This window comes from Trichoplusia ni, chromosome 7, assembly GCF_003590095.1.
Source record: "Trichoplusia ni isolate ovarian cell line Hi5 chromosome 7, tn1, whole genome shotgun sequence".
NCBI classification, from domain to species: domain Eukaryota; kingdom Metazoa; phylum Arthropoda; class Insecta; order Lepidoptera; family Noctuidae; genus Trichoplusia; species Trichoplusia ni.
The window spans coordinates 14,950,655-14,969,701 of NC_039484.1; the positions used below are offsets into that span (position 1 = coordinate 14,950,655).

Genomic DNA, 19,047 nt, shown 5'->3' on the forward strand with positions numbered 1-19,047 from the left:
GGGGTCAAAGTATCTTTTTTTTGGGATAGACTACCTACGCCTTTGAAATTTGGCTTAAATATTGTTTATTTAAAAACTGAAGTCTACGCGGACCAAGCCGCGGGCAACAGCTAGTCACTGGCTATAATATGTTATAATCAGGGAAATTTTAACTAGTATTTCTTTGAAACACAATATTACTGTGTATTTAGATTTGATTACTACGAAGAACATGTAATAAATTATTTGGAACACCTGCACCTATAGTTCTGATCGTTTTCTCTATTCTGCGAACTTGGATGCGCTTATCCTCTGTTCCAATGATACAATATATTTTCCTAGTACTACAAAGCATATTAAATTGTATTCAGCTGAAAAAAACGATGTCCTTTATTTGCTTTATTAAACATGATTTTTGTTAGTAGCACTTCTATGAAGTGGTCATATTTCGCTTTCTCGAAAGAAGTTTAAAGAATTAATCCTACTTTCGAATGTATTGTAACAAATAAGATAAATTGTTTCTTTACATTTGTTTATTTATTTGCTTACATCTTTTTTTTTTCTATCTATCTATCTGCCTTCTATCTATCTTGTAGGATTCAGTCAGCGTTTGCAATGTAAGCGCAAAAAATGTGTTTTTTTACGACCTCACATTAGAAACCTCAATAATTTATATTGTGGTAAAGTTTCATTCAAATCCATTCAGTAGTTTTTACGTGAAAGAGTAACAAACATCCATACATTCATACTTACAAACTTTCGCCTTTATAATAGTAGTAGGATTTTGACTGTGAATAGTCTTATCTATATTGAATAGTCTTATATAATAAGCTTAAAACTTCAGCTATACATCGATAAATAAGCCAGTAAAAATATAGTTACTCCATATATTCAACAGCTTGTTACTGAAAACATGCAGCTTAAATAATACATTTTAAATATTTTGTAAGCTCTTACCACAGCTTGTTTTACGGGATAAGACAGATTAAAAATAACTCTTTATTTTATCCACATTAAACTATTTTTGATTTTAACTTACAGCGTTGTTGAAGAGCCACTTAAACGCTTACTTAATTGACCACTTCATCATTAAAGGGTCTTGGATTACCGAAGTAGAACAGCTAAGCATAATGTTGAGACAAGACAAGAGAAAAGTTTGATAAATCTGATTTTGGAATAGCAGATTTTTTTTTATTTATTCCTCAGGGGAAACGCAAGGTAATCTAAGCCCATACATCCAATAACAGATTGATCTCCTTATGACGTAAGTTTTTTTTTAATACTTAGAGACCTGTTGTTGGGCAAGTTGAGTGACTGGAATAGGTACCTACTGTGGGCTGGGTATGATTTACTTAAAATGTAACGAATACCTGATATGAAGCTATCGCTCATTTATAAATCTAAACTAAGTTTATCAAATATTTGAAAATAAAAAGTTCATTTTCCTAACATAGATAAAACTAAATTTTTTGTCACATTTTTCTTTCTTTCATTCTATGTTTAGACGATATTTATTTTTCGTAATTAATAATAACATAACAATGTTCAATGCAGAGTCGGACTGGATTCGAAAAATATTCTACGTTTGTTTACAATCTTTCAATATTATACAATGCCGTCTGTGACTGACCTCCACATACTAAAAGGTCAAGGTCAGATCAGTTGTCAGATATAATAAGGATCCGGTCCGTATCACTGGCAACGAATGTAACAATCAAAATTTTATTGTGGTAGTTCAAAGCACGACAAAAAAAGTTCAACATTAAAGACAATTTTAAAAATACACTTTTTTATTTTGATATAGGCATTATATTATTCTGTAAATATTTGTGTGTTTAAATTGATTGATGAAATTACTATTTGGTTTTGATTGATCAGCCATAGAGAATGTCATGAAAAGCCATTAGACTCCGCACAAACATGACGTCACAATAGTTCGATTACTCAAAGTAAACAATCATACATCTCAATTATAAGTTCTGCTTTGAATTTGAGTATAAACTATTATTTTCACGGGCGCATGTTTACATTGCTTAGAACAAACAGGCTTTCATTGGATTGATACACTACGTGGTACCTATACCCAGCTGTTTAACGCTTTATGTAGTTTATTTTTAATATTAATAATAATAGAACAAAAAATAAGTATATTTTTTATGTGTAAAAGAAAATGATAAAGAGTTATCTTCGTAAAACTTGTGTAAAAGAATACTTAATATTAGCATTCATTCAAATCATCGTAGAATTCCATAAAAGTAAAATGTTTTACTGAACCACTTTCTCAATGTCAAACACTTTCCTGGGGAAAAATAATGGCCTTCATTAGTGCTACGTCACAATATTGATATTACGTCTTGAAAAACCCTAGGCAACTAAATGAATTGTGAAACTCGCGTAGTTCTGATTTTTCGCCTCGAACCAGGAAACGGCGTGATGAAATTTCAGTAGTGCCAAGTAAGGAAATAGATACTTTTTTCAAAAAAAATAAAGGTATAGATCTAATCCGAAGGTATTGTCAGCGGGATAGGATAGCAACAAGGGCTTTTGTTGCGTCATGTGAAACAAGGTGTGTTGTAACAATAGAAAAGTGTAGTACCACGGGTTGTTTACCTTATAATCTAGCTTAATAAACTGTTTTTTTTTTATACAATAGTGCTATTATTACTTATTTTTATTATTATATATTTAAAAATAGAACGTCAACAAATACATTTTGGGGAGAACATACCATAACAGAATTTTCAACACAACATTCATTTTTTTTCACAGTGGAGGTTTAAATTATTATCAAACATTTTATTATACAATACTTTTATTGACCCAGAATATCCCAGAGCCACAGTTACTACTCGATCAATCTGCAGAGTGCTTTTGCATAGAACTGACAAACCTGCGTTTTTAACTGTTATTGATGACGTGAAATGCATCAAGTTTGTCTAGCGAAAATGTTTTCAAATAGAGAGAATATTGCTTGGTCATTGGTGATAGATCGTGAGAATGAATTTAAATATAGAATTTAATCACAGGTGTATAATACCAATCAATCACCATTTTACGAACTTTTGTTTTGAATATTTTTCTTTAAAAAGTATACACGTATTTGTCCGAGTTTCGGCTGGCTGCTTCGTTTATTAGTCGCTGAACTTCATACATCCAATTTACCGTGGACTTTCGAGCGGATGCGGAATTTTCCGAAGTTCTTCAAAATAGACCAGAAATAACTGAGGTTAAAGGTCAGCGCTCCAATCCAAATCTAATATAGTCAAGTTATTTTTGACTCGAACCTTAATAAAGTTACATTTGAAATGTATTTTTTTAGGAATACGACTTGTGTTTTCTCGAACCGAAAACAAGCGTATAAGGTCACAACATGAAATAAGATCAACACTTGCGTTTGGCACGCACCGCGCGATAACGAAACTGGGGACATATTTAGTTCCTTTTATTTTCTTTAGTCATTTAATTTAATAACAATCATAAACATCGTATACAGGCGGTATATGGCAACTGAAGTCAGAGTAAAATGAATGTTTCGCCTCACCAGTATTCCAAATGTGAATAAGCTGACCTATTACAGAGCTCAATAGCAACATCAAACATGCAAAAGTTGAAGAACAGCATTTGTGTATACGTTTATACACTAGAGTTGTTGGCATCGGTAAACAGACAAACTTATTTTGCCCAATGATATTGCACGGTTCGTGCAACTCCATAAAGTTGCGAACCAAACAGTTAATAATACAAATTAAGCTGCAGACTTGCGTTGCATACTAACAAACTTGTGTACAAACAGCATCTCCGACCTCCGCTAAACGTAACGATTAATTACTGCGCTTAGTCGATTGTTTAGTGCCCGTGAACAGACTTCAATATAAATGGAACACGGTAAGTTGGATATGAACATTCCTTTTATATTTCAGAGTTAAAATAACAACTGCGAAAACACGCAGTGCCTTTTGGATAACCTGACATTTACCACTCAAGTTTGCTAATTGGCCTGAAAAACTGAAAATAACGATGCATAAAACAACAGTAACTCATTTATTTTGTACCTCTCAATTTTATACGTCGATCGTTGTCCCAATGAATGCATGCATGAGTTTGTAGGGTAGCGTTTATTACACGACCGACACACCATGCCACAGGCAATTTACAAAGTTAAGATGGAAAACTTGAACATACCATGGGCTTCGGCGGCTGACGGTAAACTCATATTATTAAAGCAACCTAATATGTGCTTTTGTTTTTACTCTATGGTATTAGTAATAACGGGTACATATGGTCGTTGGTGTTTTATTTATCCGTTTAATTTACCCTTCTAGTGCTTCACACACAATTTTCAATTTTTACTGTTATACATATACAACTAAAACTGTAACCGATCTAGGAGATGAAATGTAAACAATATAAACAATTGAATTCGGCTTCGATTGTTGGCAACACTGCTGTTAACCTGACATGACAATAGCTATTAAGTATTAATAAATTATCTGCAATATTGAAGCTGTCTTTCGAACGGTTTAATCGCACATGTCAGTGCTCGGGCCCCTAATGAATGTCCATTTCATTAATGGCCAGTGCTTTGTGGGATTATTATTCTGTTTCGTCTGCGTGACCGAAGTTAAATTTTGAAATATTTAGTCAAAATGAATTATATCTAGTTTTCGGATCTAAGTGTTAATATAATAAATGGTTTGGGAGATTAATATTATATCAGCAATTCACGCTTGGTGCAAGGATGATTCTGCTGGCATCACATTCGAGAAATCAATTTGTGTGCAACATTATAGACAATATCTCGTGGCTAAGCTATAACCACATAAGTGAATTGATCACAGGTTAAGCTACGCTTGACGCGGTCGGTCTCGTGTCTTCCGAAACTCGGCGTTTCGGAAGGCACTTTAAATTTTGGGTCCCGGAAGTTATTCATAAATCTTTGACAGTCGTTATAGGTAGTCAGAAATTCTGACAACCAGTCTAACTAAGGGGGTATCATGTTGCCCGGGTAACTGGGTTGAGGAGGTCAGATAATCAGACGCTTCTTGTAAAACACTGGTACTTAGCTGAATCTGGTTAGACTGGAAGCCGACCCCTGACCCCAACATAGTCAGGAAAAAGTCTAGGACAATGATGATTATAGACAAAATTCAGTATACCACAATATCAAATAAGGTTATGGTTATCATGTCGTAGTAATTGAAAACTATTCACGTCAAGCGATAGTAATTAAACCCGTTTACTCCATGGTCTTGCTTGTAGGGTGGCTTAGATTAAAGCTTGCAACGTTTCGGTAAAATTAAAGTGTAACTTTAGCCTCTTATAACTTTGTGATTTTCTGTGTTTAACTGTCGTAAGGTCAGAAAACTCTTGTCCGTGACTTCGTAGATGAATTATGATTGTTTAAAAGTACCAAAAAGTATCTACTTTACTGGAATAATGTCATCATTGCTTTAATCCTTTAAGCTATCTTTTTAATAATTCGTCATTCAAACAATGTTATACGTAATAAATAATTTAGTAGATGTGTTTATTTATTTACTATTTCAGTGTGTATTTGGAAGATCGTCGTATTTTTTTTTATCCATCGCAATCATTTATTTTTGCTCATTATTGGCGATAACGTATAGATGTAGAAGGTATTTCATTACCAAAAACGCGTCACGTCGTTCATACTTCATAGAGTAGGTGTTTTATTATAGAATTTTATTAAGCTTTTTATTATTTCTTTAATTACATATAAACTTATGAAATGGATAGAGAAAAAGTCGTATTTAAATAACGTGCGTGTGAATAAAGTTATCGAGTGAAAAAAGCTATAGATAATCCATCGATTTCAAAAGCGACGTGCGTATGAAATCCCTCCGGCCTGAATATATAAAAGTTCAGAGAATTGCTTTAAAAGCCAACCAGAAATCGCGAGTTGTCAACCAAAGCAAAAAATAATCTTAAAATTTTATCTGTTCCGTGACTAAGGTACTTTAAAGATACTTTTTTTTACAAATATGATATTTGACTAAATCTAATAATATAAAATTGTTTAGTCAAAAAATATTAAATATGTATTTTTTATTATATCACATAATTAAAAAGTAAGAAACATAAAAAGAACGTAGGTTGATGAAATGTATGATAGTGGGGCTAGTTATATCATATGACATTTTAAATCACTGTATTGTTGTCATATTTTTTAATCTGGATGCCGGATTTTTTTTTGTTTAATGCCCTATTTTAACATTAAAGGACATACGTTCCTTGGTAGTATTTCATTTGAAAGTTAGAGAGAGTTTTGAAACGATTTCATTAATTGAATTTAGTTTCATTCAAAAACTAGTTTCATTTAAACAATGCAAACGGTGAACAATTAAAATGTTCAGAATCTCTTGATGATACAAATAAATATTAGTCAGCGTACTACAGTTAGGTATGGCGCGTTACCAAAACAGCATTTCTCTTTACAATTTCCATCTAAACGTTCCGAACTTTGCTAGCTACATAATGTGTCTCTAATTAGGCAGTTAGGGCAGTTATGCTAACAAAAGAGACATTTATTTCCCTCGCCACCAACTTGCCGTAGTTTTTGTGTGATCCGAGGTTGTGATTACAGAAAGTAATATAAAATTGTGGTGGCAACCAAGTTAGTATACACATTGTGTTTTACGCGGTTTGTTGGCGTTCTGTAAGGCGCAACTTTATGGCGACCTAAAAACTGGTAACTACCAATTAGGAAGAAATAGTTTTGCTGCTTAATTTAGGTACGTGCTTTGTATCAAAAACTTTGAAGTTCTGTGTGTGGAACATATGCACAACTGTGAGACACTAATATACGAGGATGTTCTGCTAAGAAATGTGGAGTCAAACAATTTCGTTGAAATGAGAGAAATAACAAAGAAGAAAATTAAAAGTACGTCCTTTTCACGTCTCAAAACATGAGTAATAGTAACAGAGATTAGTAACAAAATGTTAGTGAAGAAAAGAAAATGCGTTAGCCTTTCTCTTATCGGACATTTGAGACAGATATCCGCATGTATGTAGCTGACGCCGCATCAGATATGCTACCAAACTGCAAACTTTAAAAGCGAGGCGAAAGCACGGACGTTTTAGATCAAATCTACGTGAATATACGTGTGTGTCAAATGTACGGACATCTAGTATTATTTAGCCATAAACATTTGGTTTAGTGCGTGAAATTTTCATTAATGTGTGAAAAGCGAATAATTTTACTTTTAAGCCTAGTCATGTGATCGTTATCTCTCGAAACAGAATGAATTTTTAGATAGATTTTTGTAGATACGGACAGTGTGTGAAAAATTTACTTACAAGTATTCAATAATGTATCTGTGCTGTGATTTTAACGCTTTTGATCACCTTCGTAGTATATATCTGAAACCGACACACTGAAGCTAATCATACTTAATTACACATCATATATTATGTAGCAATAACAATATTTGGATAGCAGCATTCACAGTATGCGCCAAATATGTTGGTTTAATTAAATATTTATGAAGTTAAACAAACTAACAGGCAGTAATAACGTTATCCAATCTATGTATGTACCTGTTGTACGTGCCGGACCGTTTAGGTAGGGATTACCGTAGGGCTGCCATAAATATTCCTAGAAGTTACAAATACTTTGGGTGGAAACAATTACAGATGTTTGAGACACATTTCCGTACCTTATTATTATAGAAATTGGTTGTAACAATAAATGTAACAAAAATAAAGTTTATTATATCTAAAGTAATTTTTGACGTAACAAGTCACTCACTTTTCAAGTTTTCAACGTGCGGTGCATTTTATGAAGTTGCCAGCTCTCATTGACAAGTTAATTGAAATGGAAAATGGAGTTCTGCACTTGCATTTTAATGTGATAATTGTCATTTATATAATTTGTCGACTCATTTTAATTTATCGACTGATGTGATGTTAAGTGGAATTGCATTTTAATAAATTGACAGCCCTAGAGGGATGGTACTCGAATACAAAGACAATAACGGATCGTAGCGGTATTATGACGCGAAGATAGTAACATGGACAGTTGCATGTATACGTCACGCACAAGACAAATCCGGTTGTAGGCCGCAGCGACCACTTAGTGGCATGCACGGCGGAGGCCTGAACAAGCGGATAATCTGAACGCATGTTGAACTTGTAAACATCTGCTGTGATGTAACAGAAAGCTTCGTTTGCAGGCGTTCTGTAAACTAGTAAAGTTTGTTAGCAAAACATGGTTTCTTTCAAATACGTGTTGTTACTAAAACTGACTACTAGAACGTATGCAAATATCAGATTTATTAGAGAGATAGAGATAAATAAGACATAACTAGGATTTCTACCGAACCAATAAAAAATAATCTATTTGGCAGGCTGAAGTGACGGTTCAATTCTGACACTAAATCAATTTATTATAGAAACTAGCGTTATTAGCTAGACCACTGTTGGTATAAAACCATGAAAAGACGATGAAGAAAAATCTGTTAAATTTCTAAGAATAAAAAAAATATCGTGTGATCCCATAAAATTAAAATTCATTTTATTTAAACATTCCAATTGGAATCCGCGTAGACCTCGACATAAATGCATGTGCCACTGATTTCCGCTCAATTTTACCGCTAATGTATTCCATCAATAAATGCAAATATTGATTATCATATTCAATACCATTGATAAGCTTCCTCTATACTCTATATTGTAAAGACTAAATAGAACCTTCATGAATACATTACAAATAATGAACATCTTACTTCAGAACACACGAAATCGGATTAATGTATTGAGTTTTCTGTTTTAATTATTTTTATGGGAAAGAAATATGGGCTGTCATAGGATGAAATACAGTTTTTTTTGTTATAAACATTTTATGAAATTTGTAGCTTAAATATTATTATCTGCTACTTGTTTTTAACCATGTCTAAATAAATGAGTAAAATTGTATTATGTAGATTGATTTATTTCCATGGTTTTTGCCTCATAGAGTTGTGATGTCTATTCCATTAAGATTCACCGAAGGCGCGAAACGTCACTGAATGGCGTTGATAAATTACATTCTACTTTGGCAATTTTCCACTTTTACCACGTCCGCTGTCTACTCGATTTGCTTTAATCTCTAAAGATATTATGTGACAAAAACGTGACAATTTATTTGTGCGAGGCATTTGATTGTAAAAATCAAGTGTTTTTCTTTGGACCAATTACGGAGCCATTGATAAACAATCGTTGTAACCTGACATGCTACGATAATTTAACACCATGTTTTAATAAAGAAACGACCCCCGCAATTAGAAATTTAGTTCTTGTGTCGAGAGGGTTTCACATTCAAGTCACATGCACAAAGACACACAAAATTGCTTGTCCTACGCAGTAATCGGAACCGCGATTTGCCGCGCTATGGGTTTTTCGTGATGACCTATACACTAGTACTCGGCTATCCCTTTAATCGATTTTTTATACCTGGTTCGTAAATGAACCTGAATTCTTCTTGTGGAAAAATCGCATTAGTCAGTCACCTGCATTAAAATTGCCTGATAAATAGATATAGCTCACTTTGGCTTCACAATCAAGACGGCACAAAAAGTGTTTTAGAAAAAATATTAATTTATATTCAAAATATAATACAGCGAGAATTAGGTACTGAGTGTTAATATAGTGAATAACTGTTAAGTTTATTATTATAATTATGTTGATGTTGTACCTATCCAGGATTGGGAACAACTTTTGCCGAAGCAACTCCTATCTCAAACTATGTACCCGAACTTCGTAGTACAAAGTTTCAAGTCAATATAGTGTTTAGAATTAGGTGATAATATTGAGTAGATGGTGATAATATTGAGTAGATATAGATTTAATATTGACGGTAGTGAGGTGGGTTTATCTTTAGTAACTCATTACATACTTTCTGGAAATAATCACCTCAGCTTCCGTGTTTTGGAAGACTCGAAAAATTGTGGCCTGTAGTCTCAGCGGTCGTGTCAGATTGACATCCCATCGGGCTATGGGGTAAGGAAACCGAGAGTCCACCTGTGTTGGCGCACACGCTTGTTCACTGTAATATGTTCAGAGCCAAGATTCTGCTATTTTACAATGGCGGATGAATGAATGACAATTGGATGAAATTTGAAATTATTCCTATTCTCTTAAGCATTTTACCAAAACAATAATTGAAAGTCGATTGTATTGACCTTGAGTATAAAGTCCAGCACTGAATTTCCAACTATTGTGTAGAAAAGTGCTTAAGAGAATAGGAAAATTGTAATTTTAAGCCAAATTTAATTCATTCATCGGCCGTTGTAAACAGCATAATTGGGGCCCAGCGCCGGTGTCTTGCGACACGAATGGCTAGCGTGGAAGAAAATCGGTTCTGATTATTTTATATAGTTTTCTTATCAAGATCACGATTTTATGTTTTTATAAACTAATAATCTATACCGAATTCAATTTACCATTTTTATAGAAAGAGTAGCTGTCCCAGGAAACGTTGCTTTGCCGTAAAAACGAATTCTAGGGAATATAAAAAATGGGGGTATTAAATATAGATGTTGCCCGATTCTCAGACCTAACCAATATGCACACAAAATTTCAAGAGAATCGATCGAGCCTTTTCGCTGAAGTTAAATTAAGTATTTCTAGGATTTATATATTTTTTGAGATTGCAGGTTAATCATCTAATAATAGAAGACGCCTGTTTCGCTTCTGTGAATATCACTGGCACTGGCAATATTCTGTGAGTTTTAAGTACTTTGTAAACGTAGAAATAAACTTCATTTTAGAGAAATTCACATTTTACTTTAAACATCCGTGAAAACTGTAGTGTCATAAAATATTTTAAAATACCTACATCATAAAAACATACTCTACTAGTTTGAAAAACAATTTGACAAATAGTTAATCCTTTGACCAACCCAATTCCCATTTGAGCCACACCTATATTTTCCACGTATTTTAATAATGCTGAATCTAATTTTGGGATTCATAAATTATTCAGCATTTATGATGACGGAGGTATAATATCAATGCGTTTTATTTGCCATAGGTGTTTATCATGATATGTACATATTGATATTATAGAAAGAATTATATGCGGGCGAAAATTAGAAGCTAATTAGTAGTTTTCACCGTAACCTAGACTTAGGTAGCGGTGTCTAGTTTTTCTATGCTATTTTGAGGTTTACTCGATTAGCAGTAACATGATCATCCATGACCAGCCTATCTTATGCGGCAACGGGCGGAGGTCAGCCGCGTGGGAGTTAACTAATTACTATCAAGCATACTAAGCCATTTTTAGCTTAACTTTATGATTTTTTTTATCGAATTTGTAGAGTTACGGGAATTGCCTACGTAAAAATATTTATTTTTGTTTCTTTTTTGGCTTTATGCGAGTGCGTAACGAGGAAAAGTTCTTTCCTAAGCCATACCTACGTGTAAAATGTGCTAAAGGTCTTAGGAGCGTTGGCTAGCTGTGAAAGCCGATATTAGACAATAACTGGCCGTTCAGAATGTCCGAGACGGGAAATGACGACAAGACTTAGTCGGAAAGTGGCCTTTTAGCGTACCTACTGGATTAGAGCTGGGATGGTCAAGGTTTCGTTTTAACACAAGTTTTTATTATATAATTATGTTATTCGACTATTTCTATAAGAAGACAATTATTTTTGAAATATGCTGATTCTGAGCCCTGGCAAAATGTTTTTTTATATAGTCCATAAAATTTATAGATTGAGATATGTTTTACAAATAAAAAAATACAGTTAATTAAGAGTCCGTATTCGGTAAAGGTCTGCATCAAAATGGTCACACTAATAGACACATAGACAGACGAAAATAGAGGGACCATAGCTCTAACCCTAAAACACAGACTTCTTCAATGTTTTTTTTTGTGCGGAGCTAATTTTATCACTTCAAGAATCATGAATATAAAAGCAACAATCATAAAGATTTAACTCAATAAGCTGCTTACAATAAATTTCTGATTGCAATTAACGCCCGTGCTTTAATGAAGGAATAAATATACTTTGTGTGAAAGCTACGAACAATCGAGGGAGGCATGGGAATTAAAAGGCGTAAAATGTTGAGTGCGTGCATTCTGAACGCAGTGTATCTCTGACAATCATTTCGTAATTTATCCTAGCGGAACTTTTTGCGACGCAGATCAGCAATAAACTTTGGGTCCAGATTAAATACTAAAGGGTTGTATCAGGGACGGTAGCTGTAAACAAAGTGGTATTAGGATATTATCCTGAGTGGCTAAGACGTAGGCCTATAAAGCACGTGTATGTACAGTTTAACGGGTTGACATGAATTCGGAGATGGGTTTGGGTCTGTACTCTAAACAGTAATGAATTACGGATTATAAATCTTTAAGTAGATTATGCTAGTAGGTACTTAGTACAGCGGGATCAGTGACTTCATTTGTTTTGGGAAAACAGAAATAATTCAAACTTTCCTGTCTTCTCGTTGCTGTAATAACACGTATTTAGCTGCTAAGTTTTAAAAAGTTAACGCGTCATAACATTATGACATTTTACATGTCAACTCATTGAATAAAAAAAAAGTGTGCATTGTTTGAAATTTGAATTAGATTCGCCTCTATGGCCAACCCCGTATTTATAAGAGCTTTCGCACCCCATGGTGTTCCATTGACGATGAACAGCTGTGGATTCCGTTTTCTTTACGACGCATTCGACTTAATATTTTATTCATATAAGACAGTAAACACCGATCTCCCGATAACCGGGGCCCCGTTGACACATCCATTGAATATGCCAAATCAGCCATGAAACTAGTTACCTATTGTGTTGTTACACTCATTCATTATGGATCTGAGACCCTTATGGTGGATACGTGTTATGCCAGTTATTAAATATGGAAAATACACCAAATATTTGTTACCGGTTACTGTCCATTTATTATCTGCTAAAGCTTAGGATTACGAACACAAGTTGGACCTAGTTCATTTTATTTGATAATCTTTATTCACATCAAGACCACAAAAAGTTTTCATGAAGTCGTGTTTTAAAGGTTTTTTTTCAACCATTACGTTTTGAGCATTCCATCTTGTTTGAAGAGTAGCTACCATACGAAAACGTGTAATGTAACCGCTCTATACCTCATCTTATGAGTTAAGAGGGGTTTTTGATTGAATGAGGAAAACATGAATTATATCAACAAAATAGGTATTCCCTAAATATTTTCCTTTTATATATAACCCACTTCCGTTGATACCTGAGAAATATTGCCGATCCCAATTTCCAGATTTATACAGACACGGATCTGCATCAAATTATGTTGTCTGCTGTGTTATCAGTATTGTATATCATTCCTTTTTTTTTGATAAACCACACATCTAATAAACACATCCTACACACTTTTATTGCGCGCAACAATCAGGTAAACAATATAATTTATTTGAAGAATGCTGTCATGCGAAAGGATCCGATTTAATCGTATAATTGTAGTCATTTTTCGGGGATATAAAAGTCCATGTAAGGATTTATTTTTTGTTAAAAGCGTAGTGTCCGGCGTAGAATAATGCCTCAGAGGGGAGAAGCTTGCTAGGCGGCGAGGGCGGTAGGCAGCGGTAGGCAGCGGCGGGGGAGCGGCGCGGGGCGGGGGATGCCGCCAGCCACCCTGTCCGCTCAGCCCGCCGCTCGCTGCCGCTAGTCGCGATAGCTTCAGTTACGACCGCGACGCCGCGCTGCTGCCACGCTCTGCTAGCGCTAGTCGGCTACAGCGCACCGCGCTTGCCATGTGTTCGGACAAAGTTTATTCTGACCTTAAATAAATTTACAGTGCAAAATGAAGAAAGAAAGTTGGCCTAGCGGGAGAGCAGAAGGCTGTTTCTCTAGGTAAGTTTGTACAACCATAGCTTAAGTTATTTTTAAGATTTAAATAACTTAATATTAGTATCGCCTTCGCATGTGGGAAATTTACTATTTGCGAATTTTTATTGGTATTGCCCCGCGACGTGACTCTTGTTTGCTAAGCAATTTAAAACCAGGAAATTGTGTTATTCTCTTAAAAGTAGTTGATACTCGAAAAATAATAATTAAATTATTAATTCTAAAATAATGCAGCATTATTAAGCTTCTATAAATTTGTGAAAGTTTCAATCGCGCGTTCAATAAAAATGAGGTCTTGAAAGAAATACTTCTTTGCTGACTTACAACTTATTTACTAAATAAAATGGAACAATAATAGTGATATAACGACAGAGACCATAACAGGAGGAAAACAAAACTTTTTACGACCGAAGCTTTAATCTACTGATTTTTATAGTGGCTCCAAAGCCTGGGATGTTGTATCATTTACTCGGAAGGAGATGAAAAGTTAAATTTCCGTCATATTTCTTTGTGCGACTGTCTTTCGTTGTTTTCCACGTTTGCTGAACTTCTTGCATTAAAATATAGGATAAAGAAGTCGTTAATTTTGGACTGGGTTTTCCCAACTAGTGAGGATGTTCCAGTATGTCTGCAAAAAAGTTGTATTATAAGAACTACTCGATATTGTTGTAGAGGGCTACCGTACAGCCCCACAAAGTTGTAAAGAATCGCAAGAGGTTTAAGTTCTGGGTAATAAATTGTTAGTCTTACCGCAAGCTTTTAGTACCCACCTACTACGATTCTTGATAGTTAACCGAAGCAATTACGGAAACCGCGAACGCCGAACTTAAGAACGTCTTAAGTGGTAAATTAACTTGTTTAGTATTCAAATTATAAAAGAAGCTTTTGATGAGGTAGAGAAGAATCACTTGCTTTTGTTGCTGTAAAAATGTTATGGCAGGATATCACGGGTAGATGGATTTTACGCATCAGGTGCAAATGCGCTCTTTTCGGTGTCTGAAGTAAACCTCTCTTAAAGTATTATACCATTTGATGTTAGTGGTTTTGAAAACCTAATTTTCAGCTATTGGCAGTAGAAGAATGACTGATTAATTGACTGACTTGAATTGCGAATTGGCCCAAAAACTTTCCTTTAGCCTTTTGAATTTCATTTTCCTACCAAATCAATGCACAAGCTGCAAGATGAGGTTTCTACTAATGATGCTGACAAACTCTATCCCATTTCTAACTACTTTTTATCCAATTAACGTTAATCTAAACTGTGAGTTCATCCATTTGGATGTTTCTGCACATTTAGGAGAATTTGCTAAGCATTAAAATAAATAAGAAGCTATGCCGATGCTTCTAAAGAAAGGTTAATGGTAGATCAGAGCTGGAGGGTTCACCGTTTCTTAAAATACGTATTGATGTCGGCAATTCGGAATTTCAGCCAGGTCAACAAATGAATAAGAATGGCCACTAGTCTAGTTTCTCCAGTATTTGGAGTTATATTATCTTCTGAAGATGTCTTAGGAACTAGCTTTACTAGCTCAGCTCTTTCTAATATCCGTCGCATCCTCACATTTATATTATTTAGTTATATGACACAGAAGGAGAGTACTAAAACTCTCACTAAGAAGCATTCCTTTTTTGTAAAACATTTCATTTCTACGCCATATTTATTTTTAAATAGAATGAACGTTTTGAATTTACAATTTAATATCTTTTGTTACTTTTTGGCTTTTGGTCTCTTATTTTGACTATTCATTAGAACGTTATCAAATAAATATAACATAACTGCCGTTCATAAACTGTTGCAGAAGCAAATCGTGTAAAGTTTAGCGTTAAAATAAATCGATTAGTTAATTGAGCGTTTGGGGATAATGTGCAATGATTGTGATCTTCGGACGCCATTACTTCAATAATGTAGCGTGGGTTTTGTATTACACCTGTATTAAAGGGACGTGATCCTGTAATTACTCGCCTATAACCAGAATATGAGGAGTCTTTGTATTAAATAGAATAAAAGTGATTGATTGGCAAGCCTCCTTTGTCTGGGAGCCTATACGCTTGGCAGTCTTCCCGCTTGGTAAAATAATATCCTTAAGAATTTCCCTTTTCGCGGCGTTGAGGGAAACCTTGCTATTATAACGTGATTCAAACAGGATTTTTAAGTATAGGTTTTTGAGCTTCGCTTTGGCGTTGTTTATCGTTATTTATGCAGGTATTTTACCTGATCTGTTTTACATTTTATTAAATGATATGAACTACGTTTTTATGCACTATTTGATGTTAATAGCGATTTTACAGTGATGTAACTGAAAAGTAACGGGTATCTTTGACTGTAAAATGAGAGTAGGTTTCTATATAAAATTAAAAGAGTTTTATACGAGTACAACATCAAAAGAAAATTTTCCTCAAAAGATATATCTGGTACGTAATTTATTCTGAATACCTAATATATTTATTCTTCCAAGATTAAATAAAATAAAAATAAGGAAGAGGGGAAGAAAAGAGCGATTGATTAAAAACTTCTGTCTCGGTATGTCAGTAGGTACTTCGAACTTTTAAATCGATACGGTACTTGTAGAGTTGTTTTTACAAAACTCTTATTAGTGCAAACTCGTGCTAAGGATTTCCCGATATTTCATTGATTAAAGTAAAATAAAACCGTTTGAAGTCTATGAGCGAAGTTTATGTAAACCAATGAACGGAACGACACAGTTTTAATTATGATTTTAATTTAAGTTTATGTTATTAAGGAAACTTTGATTATCTGTAGCTACGCAATTATTTTGATACTAAAACTGTTCGCCTCATCAAAGCAAATCCTAATGTAGCCTTGAAAATGGAAATGATTTAAGCGTAAATCGATTTCGAAATGTTCAACTTTCGTGGAATTAAATTGTTAATTAGGTGTTACGTAAATTATTGTTTCAGATTAATCGTATTTGAAATTATTGTTCTTTAATTATGCTAGTCATTTCTACTTATTTATTCAAGTAAAAAAAATATTATCAATTGCGTAAAGTTTATTATACATTCACAATAATGAAGATAAGTAAATCCTTTGAGTAAGTAAATCACGTACAACAAATGTCATATAAAGTTTTTGATAAATCTCTCCGTGAAGGGTAAAATGAGGGGTTTTAATGAACTTACACGGGTCCTTACTCCTCCAAGCGTCGGCCTCGTCACTATCAACATTCGTGACGTAATTAACCATATTTAATCATGACATCAAAACTTATATGATGTCCATACGAGGCGCACCAATTTAAGCCGCTTTTATTAGTCCTACACTAACCTTTTTCATTATGAACTATATTGTCTTCACTTGCGTTTAAAATTGTAATTAGATATAAATAAGCTTTTAATATGGGTGGTAATTTTCATTTTCTCTCGGTTAGGTTTGAGGTTTAACAGAATAATATACATGTACTGAGGGTGTTCTGGTTTACAGTTTCTCTGTGTATGCTTGTAATGATGCTCCTTGCAATAAGTGAGGCCTTCGCTTTCCGCCCTGGTTTTGTAGAAAAAGCTTTAAAAGTTCAGACAAAAGAAATGAACTGTTAGCTGGCGCTTCAGGTATCACGATGAATGTTCATGATGAATTATTTTTCATTTTTAGATACTGTACTGTGTTACCTTAGCTTTGTTCACTTTGCCTAATGGAACCGATCCCGATAGTGCGTTTGTGGATGAATGCATTATTCATAGTGCAATATGTCATGCATGCGTGTTCCTGCCTTAGAGCCTAACAGAGCGGGTATTATAACTAGGCTTGAGTTGGCCGGGATAGTACTAATACGACAGCCAAAGACGTCTGTATTCATTCAATTTAATTGATTACAATTACACAACTGAAACAGAGGAAATTGTTTAAAATTACTTTTAAGCAGTTAAAAATAAGGCGAAATACAAACATTGGAAAAATACTGAGGCATATTGTAGCATATCAAAAGCACACATGCAAAGTATCAGTTTGCCTATCTAACAGAGTTTTAATTTCCTGTTCACGGAACAACATGGGCCGAATTTTAATATGCAACAATGAATAGACAGTAGTATAGTGAGGTCGGTACGGTGACGTGGAGCGCGTCGGAAATAGGTACATCAGTGAAGTGAAACATTGTGTTCAGTGTATATTCTCAGGGAGTTCCAGTGCTCGCAGTGCGCCCAGCTGCGAGTGCGCACCGTGCAGTCGGAACACGTAAGCGCATTACTACATTGTTGAATATGTTAGCACCCGGCACGCGGCGGGCTCCCGGGCTGGCCGGCTTTAGCGATCAACCAAACAATGTTACCTCCGCAACTGAAACAACTGATACGACGCTGCGCACTCCTCCGCCGAGTCTTTATCACAACAAAGTTCGCAACACAAGAATTTCAAACAATTTAATATAAGGACGAAAGAATTATACAAGTTGTTACAATGTTACGAGTCACATTGCTAGGCTTCGGATTTCTAATTCTAATAAAATGAGGTATAAGCAAGATGATTTTACGAAATGATGTTAAGGACCCGAGAAACTTTTGTGCCTCGTTGTTTATTATCGAGACTGCTCCAGTTTGTTAGTTTGGACCTTGTTACCGGCTTTTACAGATTCATTGCTCTTCTTATTTTTATTTCTCAAGGGCTCTTTTGTTTTTCCGTAGAATTTCATCATCGGTAACTTTTCCCGTGAATCGTCTGTCTGAAAGTATTGTCTGCTTATATTTACTTATGTATGTATAGGGATCAGGTCCAAGGCGAAGTAATACGAGACGTCGGTTTCGCTGTGGCACTAAAATCAATACTAACTTTATACGGTAATACTTCCTCAAGTGATTTCTGGTCGCGCGGCGGTTGTGCTGCGACTAGTGAACTCACAACCCTCACTTGTGGTTTAATAACAAACCAAAACGTATTGTACTAAACTTATGAATTCGCCAAGCGGTCTACTATGAAATGTCAGTGATAATTTATAATTGGTCGGAATAAGTACCTAATTCCTTAGATTGATTTTCCCTTTCGGGTTTTCTGAATGAGGTCAGTTTTATTCATAAGCAGATAGTCCAGCAAAACTTGAATTAAAACAATGATTCTCTTTCTATAGTTTTGGTTGTAAAAGTTTAGCAATAGCGAAATATAATAAACTAGTTGTTTCCCGCGACTTCGTCCGCGTGGTTAGGAGATATAAGTTATGATTTATACATGCCTTATTTTTTTCATCCTGGCCTGTAACCTTTCTCTATGAATGGTCTATTCAAC

The 19,047-nt window shown here is 34.6% G+C and overlaps 1 protein-coding gene across 1 annotated transcript in view; it reads left to right on the forward strand.

Annotated features, from left to right (window-relative positions):
* The first annotated feature begins 13,496 nt into the window (after positions 1-13,496).
* LOC113495819 (leucine-rich repeat-containing protein 15-like) overlaps positions 13,497-19,047 on the forward strand; it is a 37,285-nt gene continuing 31,734 nt past the window's right edge. The window contains exon 1 of the mRNA XM_026874783.1: positions 13,497-13,820. Within this exon, the coding sequence (XP_026730584.1) occupies positions 13,771-13,820 (50 nt within the window). The 5' untranslated portion in view covers positions 13,497-13,770. The remainder of the gene's footprint in view (positions 13,821-19,047) is intronic.